The sequence below is a fragment of the Phocoena sinus genome, chromosome 2 (genome assembly GCF_008692025.1).
Source record: "Phocoena sinus isolate mPhoSin1 chromosome 2, mPhoSin1.pri, whole genome shotgun sequence".
NCBI classification, from domain to species: Eukaryota; Metazoa; Chordata; class Mammalia; order Artiodactyla; family Phocoenidae; genus Phocoena; species Phocoena sinus.
In genome coordinates this window covers 74,514,171-74,533,927 of record NC_045764.1, presented here as the reverse complement: position 1 = coordinate 74,533,927, position 19,757 = coordinate 74,514,171, and the positions used below count along the sequence as shown (strand labels likewise).

Below are 19,757 nucleotides of genomic sequence, written 5' to 3'. Positions count from 1 at the left end.
TGTGAGGGCTTTCTCCAGTTGTGGCGAGCGGGGGCCACACTTCATCACGGTGCGTGGGCCTCTCACTGTCACAGCCTCTCCCATTGCGGAACACAGGCTCCAGACGCGCAGGCTCAGTAGTTGTGGCTCACGGGCTTAGTTGCTCCGCAGCATGTGGGATCCTCCCAGACTAGGGCTCGAACCCATGTCCCCTGCACTGGCAGGCAGATTCCTAACCACTGCGCCACCAGGGAAGCCCCTCCTTTCAACTTTTAACTCAAGTGACATCTCCAATTGATGTGATCTGACAATTCTTCACATTTATACAGTGACTTGCAGTTTAAAAAGAACTTTTATATCCATTATTTATTGGAAGGCCACTAGAGCCTGTAGAATATGCTGGGAAGGCATCAAATTCTGGATTTTACAGTTGAAAAGACCCAGGCTCAAAGAGGGGAGCGATACAGCCTTAGCAAATGGTGGAGTTGAGACTAACTCAGTGCTCTCTGCTACCCCCTCATCGCTTGCCTCTTCCAACAAACTCTGGACTGGCTACTTCTAAGACTCAGCCTCTCTTACCTCTCCAAGTTGCAGCTGACAGTCTTTAACATTCTGAAGACTTCCCCAACTGCTGGACGTGAATTAAGTCTAGCAGGGGCTCCTGGGAGGCAGAAGGCTTGGCAGACAGCAAACTCAGCACTCCCTCATATGCAAAATGACACTTTGGCCTTAGGCACTTAGTAAGTTACACAGTCCTTGCTCCTTAAGAGTAAAAGTTTTCAGGCACTAGAGTGTAGCATTAAAAAAAGCCAAACTGAATTAGGGACTGACCTACCACTTTATTAGCTTCCCAAAACACACACGTATACAAAGACATTCAAGCCTGATGCACTGTGATTTCAGTCTCCCTCACCCTCTTCCCGAACTCAAAAGAACTCATTGTATAACTGGACAGAGACTATTTCCAGCTGCCCACTACGGCACTTGGGAAACTATAACTTGCATCACTTTTAGTGGGGCAGAGGGCAGATAATATACTTGTAAAATGTATTCAATTATTTATTTTTCACATTAGTAAAACTGCTGTTTGCATATTGTTGGGACCCAAGACTAGCTGAACATAAAACACAAACTCCATAAAATACATTCTATTTCTTAGTTTTATAGAAATGTTAACTTTCTCATTCAATTAAACAAAGAGATTGTAATCACTTTATTACCTATTTCGGACTCATTTCTCACTTTCAGTTTAAAACTTTCAGGAGTAAATTTAAATATTGTCTCATGGAGGATGATGCAGTCAGTAAGACTGTCTTCCTGGACACAACATCCTATTTATTTGCAGTCCTATCTAACAGGCTAAAATCAAAATACCTTCCTTACAGTTTAGTTTCTGCAGTCTAAGTTGGGCAGAATTTTGTTGAAAGAGCAGTTTGCAAACTGGGGAGGAGCTGAGTTTACTTGGCATTCACACAACCCCAGAGCCATGGAGCAGGCTTCTTTTCAGCATGCCGGTGACTGGACATGGGTCTCACTCTTTGACAAGGGAAGTTTGTTCTTTTCTGTTTTTCTGCCGCAGAAAGAATCACAGATTACATATTCATGTCCAAACAAGTTTTGGGTGCTAGATAGAATGTTTTGAAGAGGTTTTAAATACAGTGTCTTCCAAATTGTTAAATCTAACCTGAATTTATACTTACCTTGTTGCTCTTAAATGACATATAGTAACATTGTGAGTTAGACAGTATTGTAAAAATGTATCCAAAACATGGAACTTCAGTCTTTCTGGATAGGTGACTGGCATGGCCTTTAATAAGCACAAGTTTTTATTTTTATTATTTATTGCTTGCTTGCTTGCGGGATCTTAGTTCCCCGACCAGGGATCGAACCTGGGCCCTCAGCAGTGAAAGTGTGGAGTCCTAACCACTGGACCACCAAGGGTTTCCCTAAATACAAGTTTTTAAATTTCTTTTCTTGTGCAGGGCTCATAGCTGCCCATAGACTTGCCCTTATGAGTAAGGGATCTAAGACTGAGTTAGAGACAACTTAGCCACATGCTGGTATGTGGCGAGGTATCAGCACAATTTACGTGTTGATGCAGCATCTGGAGGCTGCCTTGCCCTGTGCTTGGCCTTGGGTTAGACACACAGCTGTATAAAAACATAATTGTTGCCTGTGAGGAGCTTGTGGTCTGTTTAGGGACTTTTGCAAAATACTTGAAAGAGAATAATACAGGTAACAGCTGAGATTCAAAATTTGTGGTATTATAATAAGTACAGTAGGAATTTAAAGCAGAAAAGTTTTGTTTTTAGGGTTTTGAACTGTAAGGAAAATTTCATGCCCGGGACCCTAAAAACAGGAGTCCCTGATTCCCCCACCCCCTGCCACTTCATTTAGATTCTTCTTTCTGCCTGATTGATTATTCAATCTAATAGACTTTTCTCTTCAGTCTTCATCCTCCTTGACCTTCCTATAATACCTGACACTGAACAATACATTTTTCACAAACTTTTCTTTGTTTTTAATTAATTAATTTTCTATTTATTTCTGGCTGTGTTGGGTCTTTGTTGCTTCATGTGGGCTTTCTCTAGTTGCGGTGAGCGGGGGCTACTCTTTGTTGCAGTGCACAGGCTTCTCATTGCAGTGGCTTCTCTTGTTGCAGAGCACGGGCTGTAGGTGCATGGACTTCAGTAGTTATGGCACACGGGCTCAGTAGTTGTGGCGTGCAGGCTTCAGTAGTTGTGGCCCACGAGCTCTAGAGCACAGGCTCAGTAGTTGTGGTGCCCAGGCTTACTTGCTCCGCAGCATGTGGGATCTTCCCGGACCAGGGCTTGAACCCGTGTCCCCTGCATTGGCAGGCGGATTCTTAACCACTGTGCTACCTTCACAAACTTTCTATTCTGAAATAATCTCAAATTTATAAAGAAGTTGTAGAAATAGTACATATAGCTCCTATATACCTTTCACCAAGCCACCCTGTTAACGTTTCTCTGCCCAAGTCCTCCAATTTGAGACTAAGTTGTAGACGTGATGTTCCATTACCAATTTTTACTTCAGTGTTTATTTCCTAAGTACAAGGCATGCTCTAACATAACCACAGCAAAGGAAATTAACATAGATACATTACTACCATGTAATCTACAAATTCCAAGTTTTGCTGGTTGTTCCAATAATGTCCTTTACTGGACTATACATACAAACCAGGATTATGAGTCCCATTAACTTAGTCTTTAAGTAAAACAGTCCTCCAGTGTTTCTCTGTCTTTGATGATCCTGTCAGTTTTGAAGATTGCTGACCAATTACTTTACAGACTATGTGCCTTTGCGTTTCTCTGGTATTTCCTTATAACTTACGCATATTTGGCAGGAACATACCACAAAAGGGATGCTGTGTTCTTCTTCATGCATACCTAGAAACACACATTGTTAATTTGTCTCATTACTGGTGATATCAACTTTAGTTACTTGGTTAAAATAGTTTCTGCCAGGTTTCTTCAGCATTAAGTAAACTAATAAGCATGTTATACTTATTAATAACTATCTGGCAGTGAGGTTCTTTAAGACTATGAAGTATTCCTATTTGCCATCAAATTTTCACCCACTGCATTTATCCTTTGATGATTTTTAGCTTTATTATTATTATAATGGTTGCAAATTGTGACTTCTCTAATTCCATCATTCTCTCTAGATTAACTGATTGGCATTCTACCACATAATATTCTCTTTTGCCCCATTTTTAAATTCACTCATATCTGTATGAGCTTGTGGACTACTATTTTACTCAAAGGATTTCAATCTGTTACTCTCATTATTTCATGCTCAAACTACAACCGACCTGGGAACTCCTTTAAGCTAGCTCCTGTGTTCTTTTGACATGCACTCATCATTCCTTGAGCATTTTCACACTTCCAGGTTCATCTTACAGCTTCCCTTCCCCATTCTTGGAATTAGTAATTTCTCCAAGGAGCCCCAGTTTCTTTAAGTGAAGAATGGGACTTGGAAACCAAGATCTGGGTGCTGATGCTAGGTGTGCTCATTACTACTAGAGTGCCATTGCTTCTAGACCCTTTCAGCAGAATTAGGAAATATGTATGCATATGTACACACACACATCTATGTCTCCATCTCTCTATATATTAAGTACCATGATTTCATTTCCAATTCCAAACCAATACTACAGGGTTTATTCTTGCCTTCCTCTTTCCCATTATTCTCAATGTATTTATTTGTTCAATTAATCTGGTATGTAACCAAACTCCTAGCCCCTTGACTCAAATAAAGGGGAAGTGGAAGAAAAAAGAGTTAAAAAAAAAAAAAGCCATCTTGGTTGCAGAAATGCCGCAATTTTTTGGTATGTCAGCCCAAAGGTGGGTCCCCACCTTCCTGTTTCTTTCTAAGTTGCAGACCCACATTTTCAGTCTATAGGTTCTGTAGGATATCACCTTAATTGTACTGCCAACATTTGGTTGAAAACATAACTAGTTGTCTGTTCACCCCATCCATGTTCTCCGATATTTTCATACTGTAAAATAGTATGAAGACTTTTTCCTTTCTAAATAAACCTTTATATTGTAATTCCTAAAACTGATCATGTCATCTTGCTCAAAAAGCCTTCAATAAATCTTCATTGCTTTTATTGATTGATTGATTGATTTAATAAATTTATTTATTTTTGGCTGGTTGGGTCTTTTTTGCCACGTGCGGGACTTCTCTAGTTGCGGTGAGCCGGGTCTACTCTTTGTTGTGGTGCATGGGCTTCTTGTTGCCGTGGCTTCTCTTGTAGAGCACGGGCTCTAGGCGCGAGGGCTTCAGTAGTTGTGGCACACGGGCTCAGTAGTTGTGGCTCGCAGGCTCTAGAGTGCAAGCTCAGTAGTTGTGGCACACAGGCTTAGTTGCTCCACAGCATGTAGGATCTCCCCGGACCAGGGCTCGAACTCGTGTCCCCTGCATTGGCAGGCGGATTCTTAACCACTGCACCACCAGGGAAGCCCTCTTCATTGTTTTTAGAATCAAATCAAACTATCTGGAAATAACAGTCAATACCTTCCGCTATCAAGCTTTAACTTACCTCTTCAACTTCATCTTCCATTTATCATCCTTTACCTCCATGCTTATTATATAAGCATATTCGTTATTTCCTAAAACTAGCTCTTTTCATAAGAATTTCCCTCATGCCCTAATGCTTTGCTTCCTTTTAATCCACAGTGATATTTTACTTGTCTTTCAAACAAAGCTTAAAAGTCATTTCTACCATGAGTTTCTGTTTACTTCCAAGTATCCTTTTTTCTTACTCCCTTCACTATTACGTCACTTGCATATTCTGCTCTGTATTATAGCTAATTGTGCATACCTATCTCCCCAACTAGATTAGGTAATACCCTTAAGGCAGAAACCAATCTTATTTATCTTTAAATCTCAAGAGACTGGTATAATGTATTACAATAGATGCTCAAATACACATTATCAATTCAACAGAGGACAGGCAAAGTTTTGAGAGGCATGAATAAATGCAAGCAGATGTAGCTTTACGTGTAAAAGCATGCAGGTAGGGACAAGAATGGCTACTTTTTGTGTTGGTAAAGCCTAACTGGAGCAGATGTTGCATTAATGCAGGGCTTGGGAGAGACCTGAGACCCATGGCAATTGTGTGGCACTGCCTTACTGGAGTGTGCCTTTTAAGAGTAACATGCAAAAGGGAAGGAGTAATTCAAGCCACTAACCACAGATTCTTTAGGTTTCTTCACTTTCAAAACAGCAATTAATTTTCATTCAGGCTTCCCCCCAACCCCAGTTCCTTAGAGAATTAACCGTGTTATACCATGCATGTACAACAATTAAAAACTAACCCTTGGTAGGTCCTTGCTTGATCACTTTCTAACAGTAGCTCATATACTGAAAGCAAACATATACGCCAAAGTAACTGAATCTTCCTATTTGTTGAAGCAACCTGGAGACCAATCCTAGAAATATATGTCTGGGCCTCGACTCTTTCAGTAAGCTTTGCTTAGCAGATCGGACCCAATCCCCAGATAGATGCTTGTGTGTCTGCCCTTATGTACTTTCATAAGAAGTCTGGACACTAGACGCGGGAAGACTGCAAGAGTGGAAGGATCAATGAAATGCATACCCTTTATTTCCACATCTCAGTGAGAAACTCGATAAATCCTGACATCAAATACTCTTAAGGTTTGATTAAAAAGTACCTACCATACTCAGCCATAAAAAGAAATGAAATTGAGTTATTTGTAGTGAGGTGGATGGACCTAGAGTCTGTCATACAGAGTGAAGTAAGTCAGAAAGAGAGAAACAAATACCAAATACCGTATGCTAACACATATATATGGAATCTTAAAAAAAACAAACAAACAATGGTTCTGAAGAACCTAGGGGCAGGACAGGAATAAAGACACAGATGTAGATAATGGACTTGAGGACACAGGGAGGGGGAAGGGTAAGCTGGGACAAAGTGAGAGAGTGGCATGGACTTTATTTTATACTACCAAATGTAAAATAGATAGCTAGTGGGAAGCAGCCGCATAGCACAGGGAGATCAGCTCAGTACTTTGTGACCACCTAGAGGGGTGGGATAGGGAGGGTGGGAGGGAGACCACGAGGGAGGAGATACGGGGATATATGTATATGTATAGCTGATTCACTTTGTTATAAAGCAGAAACTAACACACCATTGTAAAGCAATTATACTCCAATAAAGATGTTAAAAAAAAAGTACCTACCATATGCCTATAAAACATGAAAAACATCTTAATATCTCTACCAGCATGTCCATCAAGAACTTCATATTTAGCATGTTGGTAATAAAATATTAAAAAGTGTTCTCTCCCCTCTCTACCTTAAACCTGTGCCTCCTTCTATTATCTCTAAAACGTTCATGGTGTCCAAACACAAAATCCAAGTAGAAATGGAAAGGAATAGGTTAACTTCCTTTGCAGTTGCAAAAGAAGATCCAAACAGAGCTATTTCCAAGTTTTGCAATAAAGATTTTCATTGTTTCCACCTCACTTTCTCATTCCTTAACATTCATAAATCTGACTTCCATTGTAGCCAGGTTTACGAAACTTCTCCTTTTACTGAAGTACTATGGCTCTTCCTGGGGCTCTATTCATGGTCCTTTCTTCATTTCACTCATTACTGCGATGTCATCCTTTTTTCTGATTTCAATCACCACAGATACACCAACAATTCCCAAATCTGTACTAAAGAGATCAGGCTTCTCTCTCTTGAGTTTAAAACTCAAATGAGCAACTATCTTTGACACCAACTATCTCTATGTCAGATTTAACATGTTGGTAATAAGGAATTTTTTAAACGTGTCCTCTCTTTTTCTCTCCACCGTAAACCTATTTCTTCTGTATGCCTAAAATGTTCATGGCATTTGTGAAGGTTTAAAAACATGTTCACTAAATCTTTTTATACTCCTTCCTTCACGAGGTGAAGCCTGAGTGTGGACTTAGTTCTAACAAGGAGACTATGGCATAAATGACAGTATTTGACTTCCAGGCCTAGGCCTTAAAAGACACTGTGGCTTCCTCCTTGCTCTGTCTTGGATTGCTCTCTCTGGGGTAAGCAGCTGCTACGTCAAGAGGACACTCAAGCAGACCTATAGAGAGGTACATGTGGTGAGCCTGAGGCTTTCTGCTAACAGCCAACAAGAGACTGAGAACTTCCACTGATACCACGAGACAGCTTCCTTGGAAGCAGATGCTCCAGGCCCACGCAAGCCTTCGGATGACTGCAGCCCTAGCCAACAGCTTGACTGCAACTTTATGAGGCCTTGAGCCAGAGGCACCCAGCTAAGCTGCACCTGGAATCCTGACCCACAGAAACTCTGAGATAATAATTATTTGTAGTTTTAACTAGTAAGTTTTGGGGTAACTTGTTATGAGGCCATAATGGCACACCCAGACCCAGAATCCAAGGAATACAAGTGGTGAATGGAAACGACCATTTTAAGTGGGCTCTCTCTCCACTCTAATCACACTCCTCCTCGTACTTTCTCAGTAAGTAAGTTATTTACCCAGTATCCCATATGAGGAACCTGGAAGTCATATTTGACTCTCCCTACCAACTATATCACCAAGTTATCATTTTTTTTCTTCCATCACTTGAGCCCATCCCTACTTTTTTTTTGTTTTTGCCGCACCACACGGCATGTGGGATCTTAGTTCCCCGACCAGGGATTGAACCTGCGCCCCCTGCAGTGGAAGCACCGAGTCTTAACCACTGGACTGCCAGGGAAGTTCCCCATCCCTACTCTTATTGCTTTAGTTCAGGGCCTTTACCATTTTTCAATTTTGATAACATACCTTTGCAACTTTTCTCCTTCCCTATAGTCTTTCCCAGCTCCATTCCATTCTCTAGATTAATGCCAATAAGAACTTTTTGAAGAATATATCTGATCATGTTATTTATTTTTATTAAAAAATCACTACTGGTTCCCACATTGCACAGGACAAAATTCAAATGTCATAGCATGGCACGTCTGTTGTGTCCTATAGCTTTTTCTCTCATCTCCACGTTCACAGCCTACAATCTGGCCATCTTTCACCTTTGCATAGGCTGCTTTCTTTCATTGTGGAAGATCTTTCATTCTTTCCTTATAACTCTTACTCTTTTTTAAAAGACTCAGCTCAAGGTTTATCTCAGAACCTTCCTTAATTATCAGGTCCAGATTAGATGACTTTCTTATAGTCCTTTATCAGGGCACTTATCACATAGATCAGCATGTGTCTTCCACTAGAATGTTAGCTCCTGAGGAAAAAAAAATCTATCCTCGATACCCAGACATATTCATTTATTCCTACATTCAACTTCTATCTACTGAGCAACTACAACAGACACTGTATTAGGTGTTTGTTACATACTAGTGAACAAAACAAATATGCCCTACCCTGGCATAGCTTGTATTCTATTCAAGAAGAAAGACAGTAAGTTAAGAAAACAAATATTGTGATATATGAAAAAAGAATTTTATCAGAGGGTAAACATAAGGACCTACTTTAGGTTGTGTGGCATACAGTACAGATGCACTCATACACTTACTGAACGAAATGTCTGTACCTTCACCTCAGAGATATAAGTGGGTCAGGCTCATCACATCCTTGCCAACATTGAGTCTGTTTTTTTTTTTTAAATCTTTGCTCATACTGTCAATGTCACTTTCTTGCTTATACATTCTCAGTACTAAAAATCAAGAAAAAGAACACAATACAAGATCAAATATACATTAGAAAAAAGAGGCTTGATAAAGCACAAGTGGAAAACAAAGTCTAGCTTTATATTATCACGGTTACTCAGATAGATGGCTAAGATAATTTCCAAATAACCACCTGTAAGATCACACATTTTACTAAGTAAAAAGTATACTAAAAAAATGAAAGCCAACTCTTTCTGGTATTCAGAAGTCTGAAGCCATCATTGTTTAGTTTTTTTAAAAGAGCAAATTCCAAGGGAATCCCTGCCTCTCCCTTGGTTCACTGCCAAATAACTCACAGCTGGAATATTTCTGGGAAATATGGGTATGTGACAAAATTAAAAAAAGATCAAGACCACTGAAAACCAAGCTCAATATTTTAAAATGGGAATGGCAGGATGAGGAAACTATATATTAAAATGCATAAAACAATTTTACTAGTAATTGCTCATTAATTTTTAAAAAATTTTATAACCAACCACAAAAATCAAAACTTGGTAGTAAATAAAATACTTAACTGCTATTTATAACAGTTGAGAAGGTTTCTAGGACTAGTTTCTTATATTAATATAAAATGCATAAAAAATTCCAAAAACACAGCAAATATTGCCCTATATTACAAAGCTTGTATTTTACAAAAGATGCACATACTTAGTGCACATTAAAGAAGAGGAATACAAAAGTTAAATAAGTCCATCCCTTCTTAAGTCCATCCCTTCTTATTATTGACTACAATAACATCAATTGATCATGCCTTTTTCCAAATTCATCTCCACGGTCCTGAAAAATTTAAATGAATCAGTGTAGATGAAGAAAAATACCTTCCGTTTTACCACACATTAGCCTTGTTGGTTGAAATATGAGATTTTTCTGGAAACTATACTCATCTCTTTGCTTTTAGTAGCCTATTTCAACACTTAGCCAGGATTTGTGCCAAGAGATAGAGGCATTCGTCCCCGAACCTGTTACACCACAAGAGTTTTTTCTTTTTAAACTGATGACTGCCCAATAAAAAGCTGTTAACTTACTTGTGAATTTTCAGAGGCAGAGGCTTTTTTATTTTCCTTTTTGGCTTCTGCAATGGAATTTCACCAAGTTTTTCAAGATATTAACTTCTTTAACCTGCATCAATCATCATTTTAAAGTAGTATATAAAAACTGTCAAATGGGTCACAAATAAGGTTTATGTAGTTCAAAATTATCTCTGACAGTGGCAAGATTTAACCTTTTGAGCCAACCTCAACAGACCAGCAATACAACTCAAATTATTAACATAATACATAATGATAAATATTGCTCTCGAAAAAAAGCAAATTATTTTCCTACTTAAAATTTTTTGCAAAAGGTCTACTATAAAAATATTTTCTTCTCTCTTTATTTCCCTGCCACGATAATGTTAAACCATATCTGGAGTCTCCTCAAACATCAGGTGTTAAGAGCACAACATTCCATTTTAGTTGGATCACTGCTTCACATAGTCAATGTGTATTTTCAAGGCACTATAAAAACTCTCAAGAACAGTAAAAGAAAAACATTCCTCTTGCCTACAGATCTTTCAGGTATATTTCCCCTCAAACTTTTCTAAATTGATTGTCGTGATAACTGGTTTTTCTTCTTTTCCATGGTACAGTCCTTAAGTTATTTTTCTTTTACTTGGAGCCACTCCTTCATTTTCAACTTGCTGAGCAGGCAGACTTTTGGTTTCCATGGAAACTGAATTCCTGCGGCTGCGGGTAGGCATTCTTGTTCCACCAACCTAAGAGATGAAGCAAAGAACAGGATGGCTTAACATGTTTACAACATTCTTAAACACAGTCAACTCTATTATTTACACATGGACTAATTTCCTTGCAAATGGTCCTTTATATATTTTTAATCCCTAGCCACTTAACTGCTTCTAAGCAAGCTTTAATCTGACAGAGTTTTAAAGTATGAAACTTTCAAATAACAATCAGGGAAGGAGATACATAAGGGTAAACGGAGAGAAGTGAAGAGGAAAACCACACTTTGTGCTAGATTTAGGAAAGTTTGAAACGCTAAATGAGAAAATGAAGGAATGACAGGCCTTTAGAGAAATGTGCTTACAATAATGAAACTGAAGGGCAGGAGAAATGAAAAATAGGAAGGGAGGGAAAGGAAATACAAGAAGGTCAGAGGTGGTAAAGAGAGAGAAGAAATTATGAAATGGAGAGAGACAGAGTAAGAAAAACAGAAGAGTCCAAAAAAGGAGGATAAAAAGAATAAAAGGGAAACGAAGGGAAAAGAAAAAAGACCCCAATTTGAGTTGAGAGGCTGGAAGAGCAAGAAAGAAAGAAAGAAAAGGGAAAAGGAAAAATTGGAAGGTAATTACAGAGGATGGGAAAAGAGGAAGAAGGGAAGCAGGGGGAAGAAGCTTTGCTGGGGTGCTGGTTCTACCTTAATATCTACTCTTCCTCAGCACAAGTTGCTACTCAATCCCACTTTCTAGCTCACACAGTCTAGGGAAGAGAGTGTATTCTTAGGATGCAATCCCTTGCTAATTGCAGTCCCACTGAAGATGAGGTCTGGAAATACTGTCATCCCCTTGGCCACTGGAAGGTATAAATTTTTAAAATGGGATAATGGAGAAAGCCAGGCATTACAGAGAAGGACAAAAGCTGTACAGCCTGAAACCATTTTCCCAGAACTTGTCCATATCTACCTCTATTTTCTTTAGTGACCTTGCACCCCCTTCTATTTCTCACATCTTCTCCAGTGTGTTTCAGACCTGGAAATGATTGTAATTCCAATCACACTCTCTCATATTCCTTATACAACAGAAATTGCCCCAAGAGGCTACTGGCTCACTAAGAATGAATCAAACTCCAGCTACCCTCACCTAGTATCTTGTCTCTTTAGGGGCATTTTTTGGTTTACAATTAGATGGTTAGAAAAAACAAATTTGAGTTAGGGTTTGAGTCTGCCAGTCTGTCTGTCTGAATCTGAAGAATTTTTTAACATATAGATTAAAAAATTGCTGTGATTTTTAGATTATGTATACCACTCCCCACTCAACTGGTATTTACTATAAAAGTATACTGACCACACTAATTATATCTACCACATTGCAAGCATTTTGACCCTATATGTGTATGTGTGTATGAGCATGAGCGTGTGTGTGTGTGTGTGTGTGTGTGAGAGAGAGATCCATATTTATAGCAGAAGTTGTGGAAGGAGAAAAGGGATAGGCACAGAGCCATTATAAAAAGACTAGAATCAGAAGTCTGGAGTAGCACAGGAAGCAAATGGGATCCTCCTATTAAGCTCTGCTTGATGCAAGAAGAGGCAGACACAGGCTCTACTGAGGTATCTCTCAGGATTAGTGCTTAAGGTACTACTACACAAAGGTGACATCTGAGTTCAAGTGGACTAGGGACTAAGGAATAGTATTAGAGGCAGAGATATCTGTCATATGAGTTTTTACATCATGAAATAAGTAGATCATTTCTGTTTCATATAAGATCTTACGTCCCAGGGTTTCCTGAAGCTCTTGTCTTTTCCTTTGCTGCTAAAGCTGGAATCCCTGTCTGTGCTTATTAGCTTGGTAGGATTAGAAAGTCTCATTCCCATGGCCTCTCTAGGAGAAAGTAAGGGAGAAAGATGGGGGCAATTCCTACATATGTAGGCCCAGATTGTAGGGAGATGTGTAAGAGATCACCAAAAACTTTCCATGGGCTTAAAAAAACATCAAACCAAGCACTAGTTAGCTAATTGTCTACTGTACCTAATGTTTGGCTGTACAACAACCTGGTCCTAGACAATCTCACTAAGGATTTGTCCTTGGACTGAATGCATGAAATATCTTCAAAAAAACACAAATCAACAAATGCTCAGCATATACATAATTAAGCTGTTTATATTTATGTGGTCAAATCCTGAAAACATGGAATTGTGTCAAGACATTAAACTGTTCATTTTCACTAAAGAGGAATAAGCCACTCACACAGTTAAATGTTACAGGTGAAACTATCATCAGATTTTTCTAAGTTAAAACAAAATCATTCTCTTAGAAATAACATAAACTCTTCAAAAAAAGTTTTCAATTATTATTTTTAAGTTAAGAAAATGTTGCCTCAGGAGGTTATAAAAATCACTACTTATATTAAATTTAAACTGGAAATAGCCAACAAAAACTGTAGCTAAAATGGCTTAAAATACTAATAACTCACTTTCTCCATTCTTTCACTTGTCCCAACTAGTTAACCACATTTATATATTTTCTTGGCCAAAGTCAACTAAGAATGTATAAGAAGTTGTCATTTCTAAAAGGATCCTCTCAGTAATAACATTAGAATGGAGAAGTGAAAAACATACACGTGATAGATGTTCTGTGGTAAACATATTGAGAAGAGTAGAGAACTCAGACAATAATTTTGGTTCAAAGATTTTTGGCAGCAGGGAAGGAAAATGTACTGTGTTACTGCTGACTGAACAGTCAGATTCACTTGTAGAGAATAAAACTTTTCCTTCAACTAAACTCAAACTGGAACTTCTTACATGATATAAAGAATGAGTGACATGGTAAAGAGTATCTCTAAACCATGGTTTTACAAAAGTTTCAGATAGAGAAATATCATTCAACTGGTATTTCTGGGGAAGGATTCTATAAAGAGCATAACATTAATTATAACTAAAATATTGAGTGATAAAATACTTAGCGTTAAAACACAATTTACATCTTAACATTTTATTGTACTTTAAAATTATTTATTTATTTATTTATTTATTTATTTATTTAATTTTGGCTGCATTGGGTCTTTGTTGCGGCGACCAGGGATGATTCTTCATTGCGGTGTGCGGGCTTCTCACTGTGGTGGCTTCTCTTGTTGTGGAGCACGGGCTCTAGGCGCACGGGCTTCAGCAGTTGTGGCGCGCAGGCTCTAGAGTGCAGGCTCAGTAGTTGTGGTGCACGGGCTTAGCTGCTCTGCAGCATGTGGGATCTTCCCGGACCAGGGCTCGAACCCCTGTCCCCTGCATTGGCAGGTGGATTCTTAACAACTGTGCTACCAGGGAAGTCCCTATTGTACTTTTAATAAGGCACTGCAGTCACTAATTACTAACACTTGCTTTTATATTTTCCCTTATCCTACTTATTAATTTTTAATTGTATCATTGTAATTTTATTGCATGTATTCTGCAAATTGCCTCAAATATTTAATGAAATGAAACAGTATACATGAATAAAACTTGCAAAAAAATTATAACTTTTCTTTTCATAGGCACATAGGCATTTAACTATGTGGTTGCCTTACCCATGCCCTCACTGGGGAGTCTAATAGAATTTTCTTTAGTTGACTCATAAACCTTACAGAAATAAAAAGTTCCATTGACATGATGACTGGGTTCAGTAGAGCGTACAACTTTATCTATACTTCCTATAGATATTATTTTTAGAATGGTGTTGTGATTAACATGGCAAATGTGGACATCAGGTTGAAATATTTTATAGTCAGTGAAACAGATTAATAATAAACAACCTAATCAAACATTTAATTTCAAAAAGATCTTACCTTTTGTTGTTGTGTTGTGGGACCTTGTGATTTAGGTGGAAAAGTACAAGGTATTCTTCCATGATGGATATGATATGGTAATAAGAGACTGGGGTCTAACGGGACCCAGGGAACTGAGAGACTGGAAGGCACACCAGGAAGGCTGTAATGTGTTTTATGCAAATTGTACGCTGTCCTAGTAACTTTTCCATCAGAGGTCTTGTAGATCAGGAGTGAAGAATCTTCTGCTGCGTGAGACAACAAGTAGGAGCCCTCCTGCAAGCTAAATCCACACAAGGAAACTCAACTCATTGGTTCACTGTGTCAAATTCAACAGCACTTTCTTAATCATAATATATTAATAGAACAGAAAACAATTAGGGGAATGGGACACCAACTCTAATAACACTTTTATGACCAAATAAGATTTAAGAATCTTTTAAACTATTTTCATGCCTTTTCAGCAACTCATTTTAGTTCTTATTCCAAGTTCAGGATATATAATTATTTTCTTTTCACTGTTACATCAGTTAAATTGTAAAATTTCAAAAATTTAATGGGAAACAGACAGTCTGCCTAATTCTCTAATTCATGGACAACACATATGGAAAAGTACATATACATATGAGTACATAAGTACATATACATACCATTCCTATACACAACATTTAAATTAATTAAACAAACACTGTACCTACTTTCTGTCTACTAATAGGTGAACAGAGATAGAAAAGTGAATGTGACAAATTCACTACACTGAGAAGTTTAAAATAAAGTGGCAGAAACAGTCAGTGCAACAATCACAATACGAGGGGCCATGAGAATAATAGCAACCAAAGCAGTTAATAGGTACTGAATGTTTATCATGAGCCAACGACGACAATACTGTTTATACCCATCTCATCATTAAATTCTCCAAAACAAAACTTTAAGGAATAATATTAATTATTAACCTCATATTTGACATAAACAAAAATCAGACATGCTAAGTAATTTGCCCAAAGTTCTGAGTGCAGGACCTGGATATAAACCCAGGCAGTCGAACACCAAAGGCCATACCCTTAATTATGATCCTCTATTGTCACAATAATAAGTTCTGTCAAATCTACATTTTCCCTTTCTCTTTAGAAAGCTTTAAGGAATTCAGTGTAACAACATAAAGAGCTAAAGGGATACGATTAATATACTGGGTTTTTTTGGGGATTTTACATTCTAGCTCAAAGGTACAATGGAAGATATCAGTTCTTTCCCACAATCTATCATTAAAAATAAGGACTAGTCATACTTACAAGGATCTTCCTACAAACCTGATAAGTTTTTCATTAATTCATTACTGTTTTTAAACAGAAAAGTAATAGGTATCGACAAAAGTGGTTCAGAGAACTATTATTCTCAGAGCATTTTTTCCCCAATCATTTTCTATTCCCATATATAAGAAATGAATAATAATTGATTTGACAGTGGGAATAAGTAACATTTCAAACACTGAGCTTTTATCAGTGAAACTTTATATCTTAACCTTCACTAAAAAAGAAGAATGCTTTGGTTTACAGAGAGAATTCATGGAGAATGAGACAGTTCAAGAAAGAATATCTCAAAAGTGCTGCATGGGGGCAGCAATGTACATGGATGGCTACAAATATCAGTAGGCACAGTAACGGCCTCCCCCAAAAACATACATCCCAAACCCTAGAGCCTGTGAATATGCTACATTACATGGTAGAGGGGAATTAAGATGGAATTAAAGTGAAATCAAGGTTCCTAATCAGCTGATTTTAAAATGTAAGGTTTTCCTAGATTATTTTACTGGGCTTACAGTAACGATGAGTCCTTAAAATGTAGAAGAGGGAGGCAGAAGAGACTCAGAGGGAGATTACGGCTTTGAAAGAGGTGAGAGTGGTGTGATGCGAGGAGGACTCAACTCGCCTTTCAAAGTCTGAAAAGGGAGGAAAGGAAGAGCGCCACAAACCAAAGAATGCAGGTAGCCTCTAGAATATACAAAAGTCAAAGAAACAGACCATACCCAGAGCCTACAGAAAAGAAGGCAGAAAAATGACACCTTGATTTCAGCCTGAGAAGACCTGTTAGCCTCCTGACTCACAGAACTGCAAGATAATACATTCCTGTTGTCAACACTAATTTTGTGGCAATTTGTCACAGCTGCAGTTGAAAACTAATACATAAGCTAAGATATTGATATTCAAGTTTCAAAAAGCACTTGGCAAATTTAGTGTTTAAGCATTGTACTTCACATGAAGAATGGAATATATAAAGCAAAAATCTTGTCACAGAATCTCAGAACTGAGGAGTACTTTGAAAATCACCGAACTCAACACCATCATTTTATAAATAAGGAAACTGACATCTATCTAGTTGCATAAAAAGTAGGAGAGTTAGAACTTTGAGGTTTTTGACCTTTTGTTCAAATTCTTGAATTGTTTTTTAGTTTATCTTTTGGTAAGGGCGTAAGACAAGGAGTGCAAAGGTTTGTATAATGAAACGATTTGATAAATGATCACAGAGAGAATCTATATTCTAAGATTTGCTATGGACCGAGTGACTAGCCTCTATGTTGCTTCCTCACCTTGAAAATGTATACAATATAGCTATGGAAGGCTGACTAATATTCCCCCAGAATGTTTACATCCTCTCTCCAGAACTTGTGAATGTTACCCATCAATGGCTTTGCAAATGAAATTAAGGATGCAACGTGACAATAAAAGCAAAAATTTGAGTGATGTACTTTGAAGATGGAGTAAGGGGCTACAAGTTAAGATATATAGGTATTTCTCCAAAGAAGACATACAGATTCCCAACATCACTAAATCATCAGGGAAATTCAAATCAAAACCACAATGAGATACCACCTCACGCCTGTCAGAATGGCTATCATCAAAAAGACAAGTGTTGGCAAGGATGTGGAGAAAAAGGAACCATTGTACACTGTTATAATTATAAACAGTGTAATTATAAACAGGAATTATAAATAATATTAATAATAATTATTATTATTTATAATAATATAATATTTATTATTATTATTATATTAATATATTATTATTATTTATTAATATTATTATTATTTATTAATAAATAATAATAATAATAATAATTATAAACAGGAATTATAAATTGGTGCAGCCACTTGGGAAACAGTATGGAGGTTCCTCAAAAAAATTAAACATAGAACTACCATATGATCCAGCAATTCCACTCTTGGGTATCTACCACAAGAATACAAAAAAATTAATTCAAAAAGATATATGCACACCAATGTTCACTGCGGTATTACTTACAATAGCCAAGATATGGAAGCAAATTAAGTGTTCATTGATAAACGGATAAGGAAGATGTGATATATATACAATGGAATATTACTCAGTCATAAAAAATGAAATCTTGCATTTGCAACAACGTGGATGGATCTAGAGGGTATTATGCCACATGAAATAAGTCAGAGAAAGACAAATACCACATGACTTACTTATATGTGGAATCTGAAAAACAAAAGAAACAAACAAAACAAAATGAAGACAGACTTACAGATACAGAAACAAAAGGGTGGTAGCCGGTTGCGGGTGGTGTGTGTAGGGAGAAATAGGCGAACAGGATTTAAGAGGTACAAACCTCCAGTTATAAAACTAATAAGCCACAGGGATGTAACACATAGCATAAAGAATATGATCAATATTATTGTAATAACTTTGTATGGGGACAGATGGTTATTAGACTTATTGCGATCATTTCACAATGTTTGCAAATATCATATCACTTGCAAGTTTATGTAGTAAACTTGAAACTAACATAATGCTATACACCAACTATAATTCAATTAAAAAAGAAAAGAAATACAGGTAGCCACTAGAAGCTGAAAATCAAGGTGAGGAAACAACTGTCTCCTCAGAGCCACCACAAGGAGCCAGCCCTGTTAATACAAGTTTAGTCCACTGAAAATGATTTCATTTTTTTTTTTTTTTTTTTTTTTTATGATTTCAGATTTTTGACCTCCAGAACTGTAATAGAATAAATTTGTGTTATTTAAAGCCACTAAGTTTGTGGTAATTTGTTATAGTGGCAATAGGAAACCATTACAATAGCCTTACAGAAAAATGTAATTGCAAGCTCATTGAAGCCAGAGACTATTATATTACCTACTTATTTATATTTTCACAATTTCAACTTTGACACAGTAGAATAAATTCTGTATTTCTAGGTTATTTTCTATCTATTCCTAACAACATATATTCAAAGTTTCTATGAATTTTCACCCAAGAAAATTAGACATATCAATGCAAAATGCCTCCAAAGTACTTACCTACTTAATTTTCTTAGAATGTGTTGAAGGATGTTAAATAAACTTGATATCCTATTAAACAGAAGAAATCTATATAAAATTAAGCGACAAGAAAACTTACTCTTAACAATTTTAGCTCCTCAGAAAGAGAAATATCGTCAATAGCAGAAAAAAACAACAGATGAAATAATGTAAAACACCAAAATTTATTTCTAATTTGATTCACTTATAATATTTTTTGCCATTTTCTGATTTCTCTTCAAAATCATAAAGTATTTGGCTTGTGTGAGAGCAGCTGTAAAGAGATCAATATTTTACACTGAAACTATAAACTTTTTAAGAAGTTTATAAGTTTAAAATATTTTTAAAGTTTAAAAAGCCTTTAGTAGAACTAATCTGCAGAAGAGTTTGCCTTTTAGAAATGGTGGTGGTAACCAGAGAAATTGAGAGGTACTTTAAATGAATAAAGGGAAATGAAATATATAGATTTAGTATCTCTTCTAGACCTAAATTCTTTCCCTTTATTATTTATTTAAAAATGGTTTTCATTGGAAGAGGTAGAGCAGGCAGTGAGTAATGCACAGAAAAGCTTTTCTATTCACATATGTAAATAAAAAGTTACTCCTCAAAAGAAGCAATCCTTATAATAGAAGTAGATGTTTTTAAGTATAAGCAGAGAATTCAAGTTTGAATCTGGAGGCTTCAAAAACTATGAAAAGCCCCAAAACTGGAACTATGGAAGTAATAAAAGTCAGGACAATTTCCC

The 19,757-nt window shown here is 37.1% G+C and overlaps 1 protein-coding gene across 1 annotated transcript in view; it reads right to left on the bottom strand.

Annotated features, from left to right (window-relative positions):
- Nucleotides 1–19,757, bottom strand: part of ICE2 (interactor of little elongation complex ELL subunit 2) — a 91,118-nt gene that overhangs the window by 13,821 nt on the left and 57,540 nt on the right. The window contains 4 exon segments of the mRNA XM_032622615.1: nt 559–1,549; nt 9,040–10,946; nt 14,719–14,980; nt 19,013–19,063. Of these exon segments, the coding sequence (XP_032478506.1) occupies nt 10,824–10,946; nt 14,719–14,980; nt 19,013–19,063 (436 nt within the window). The 3' untranslated portion in view covers nt 559–1,549; nt 9,040–10,823.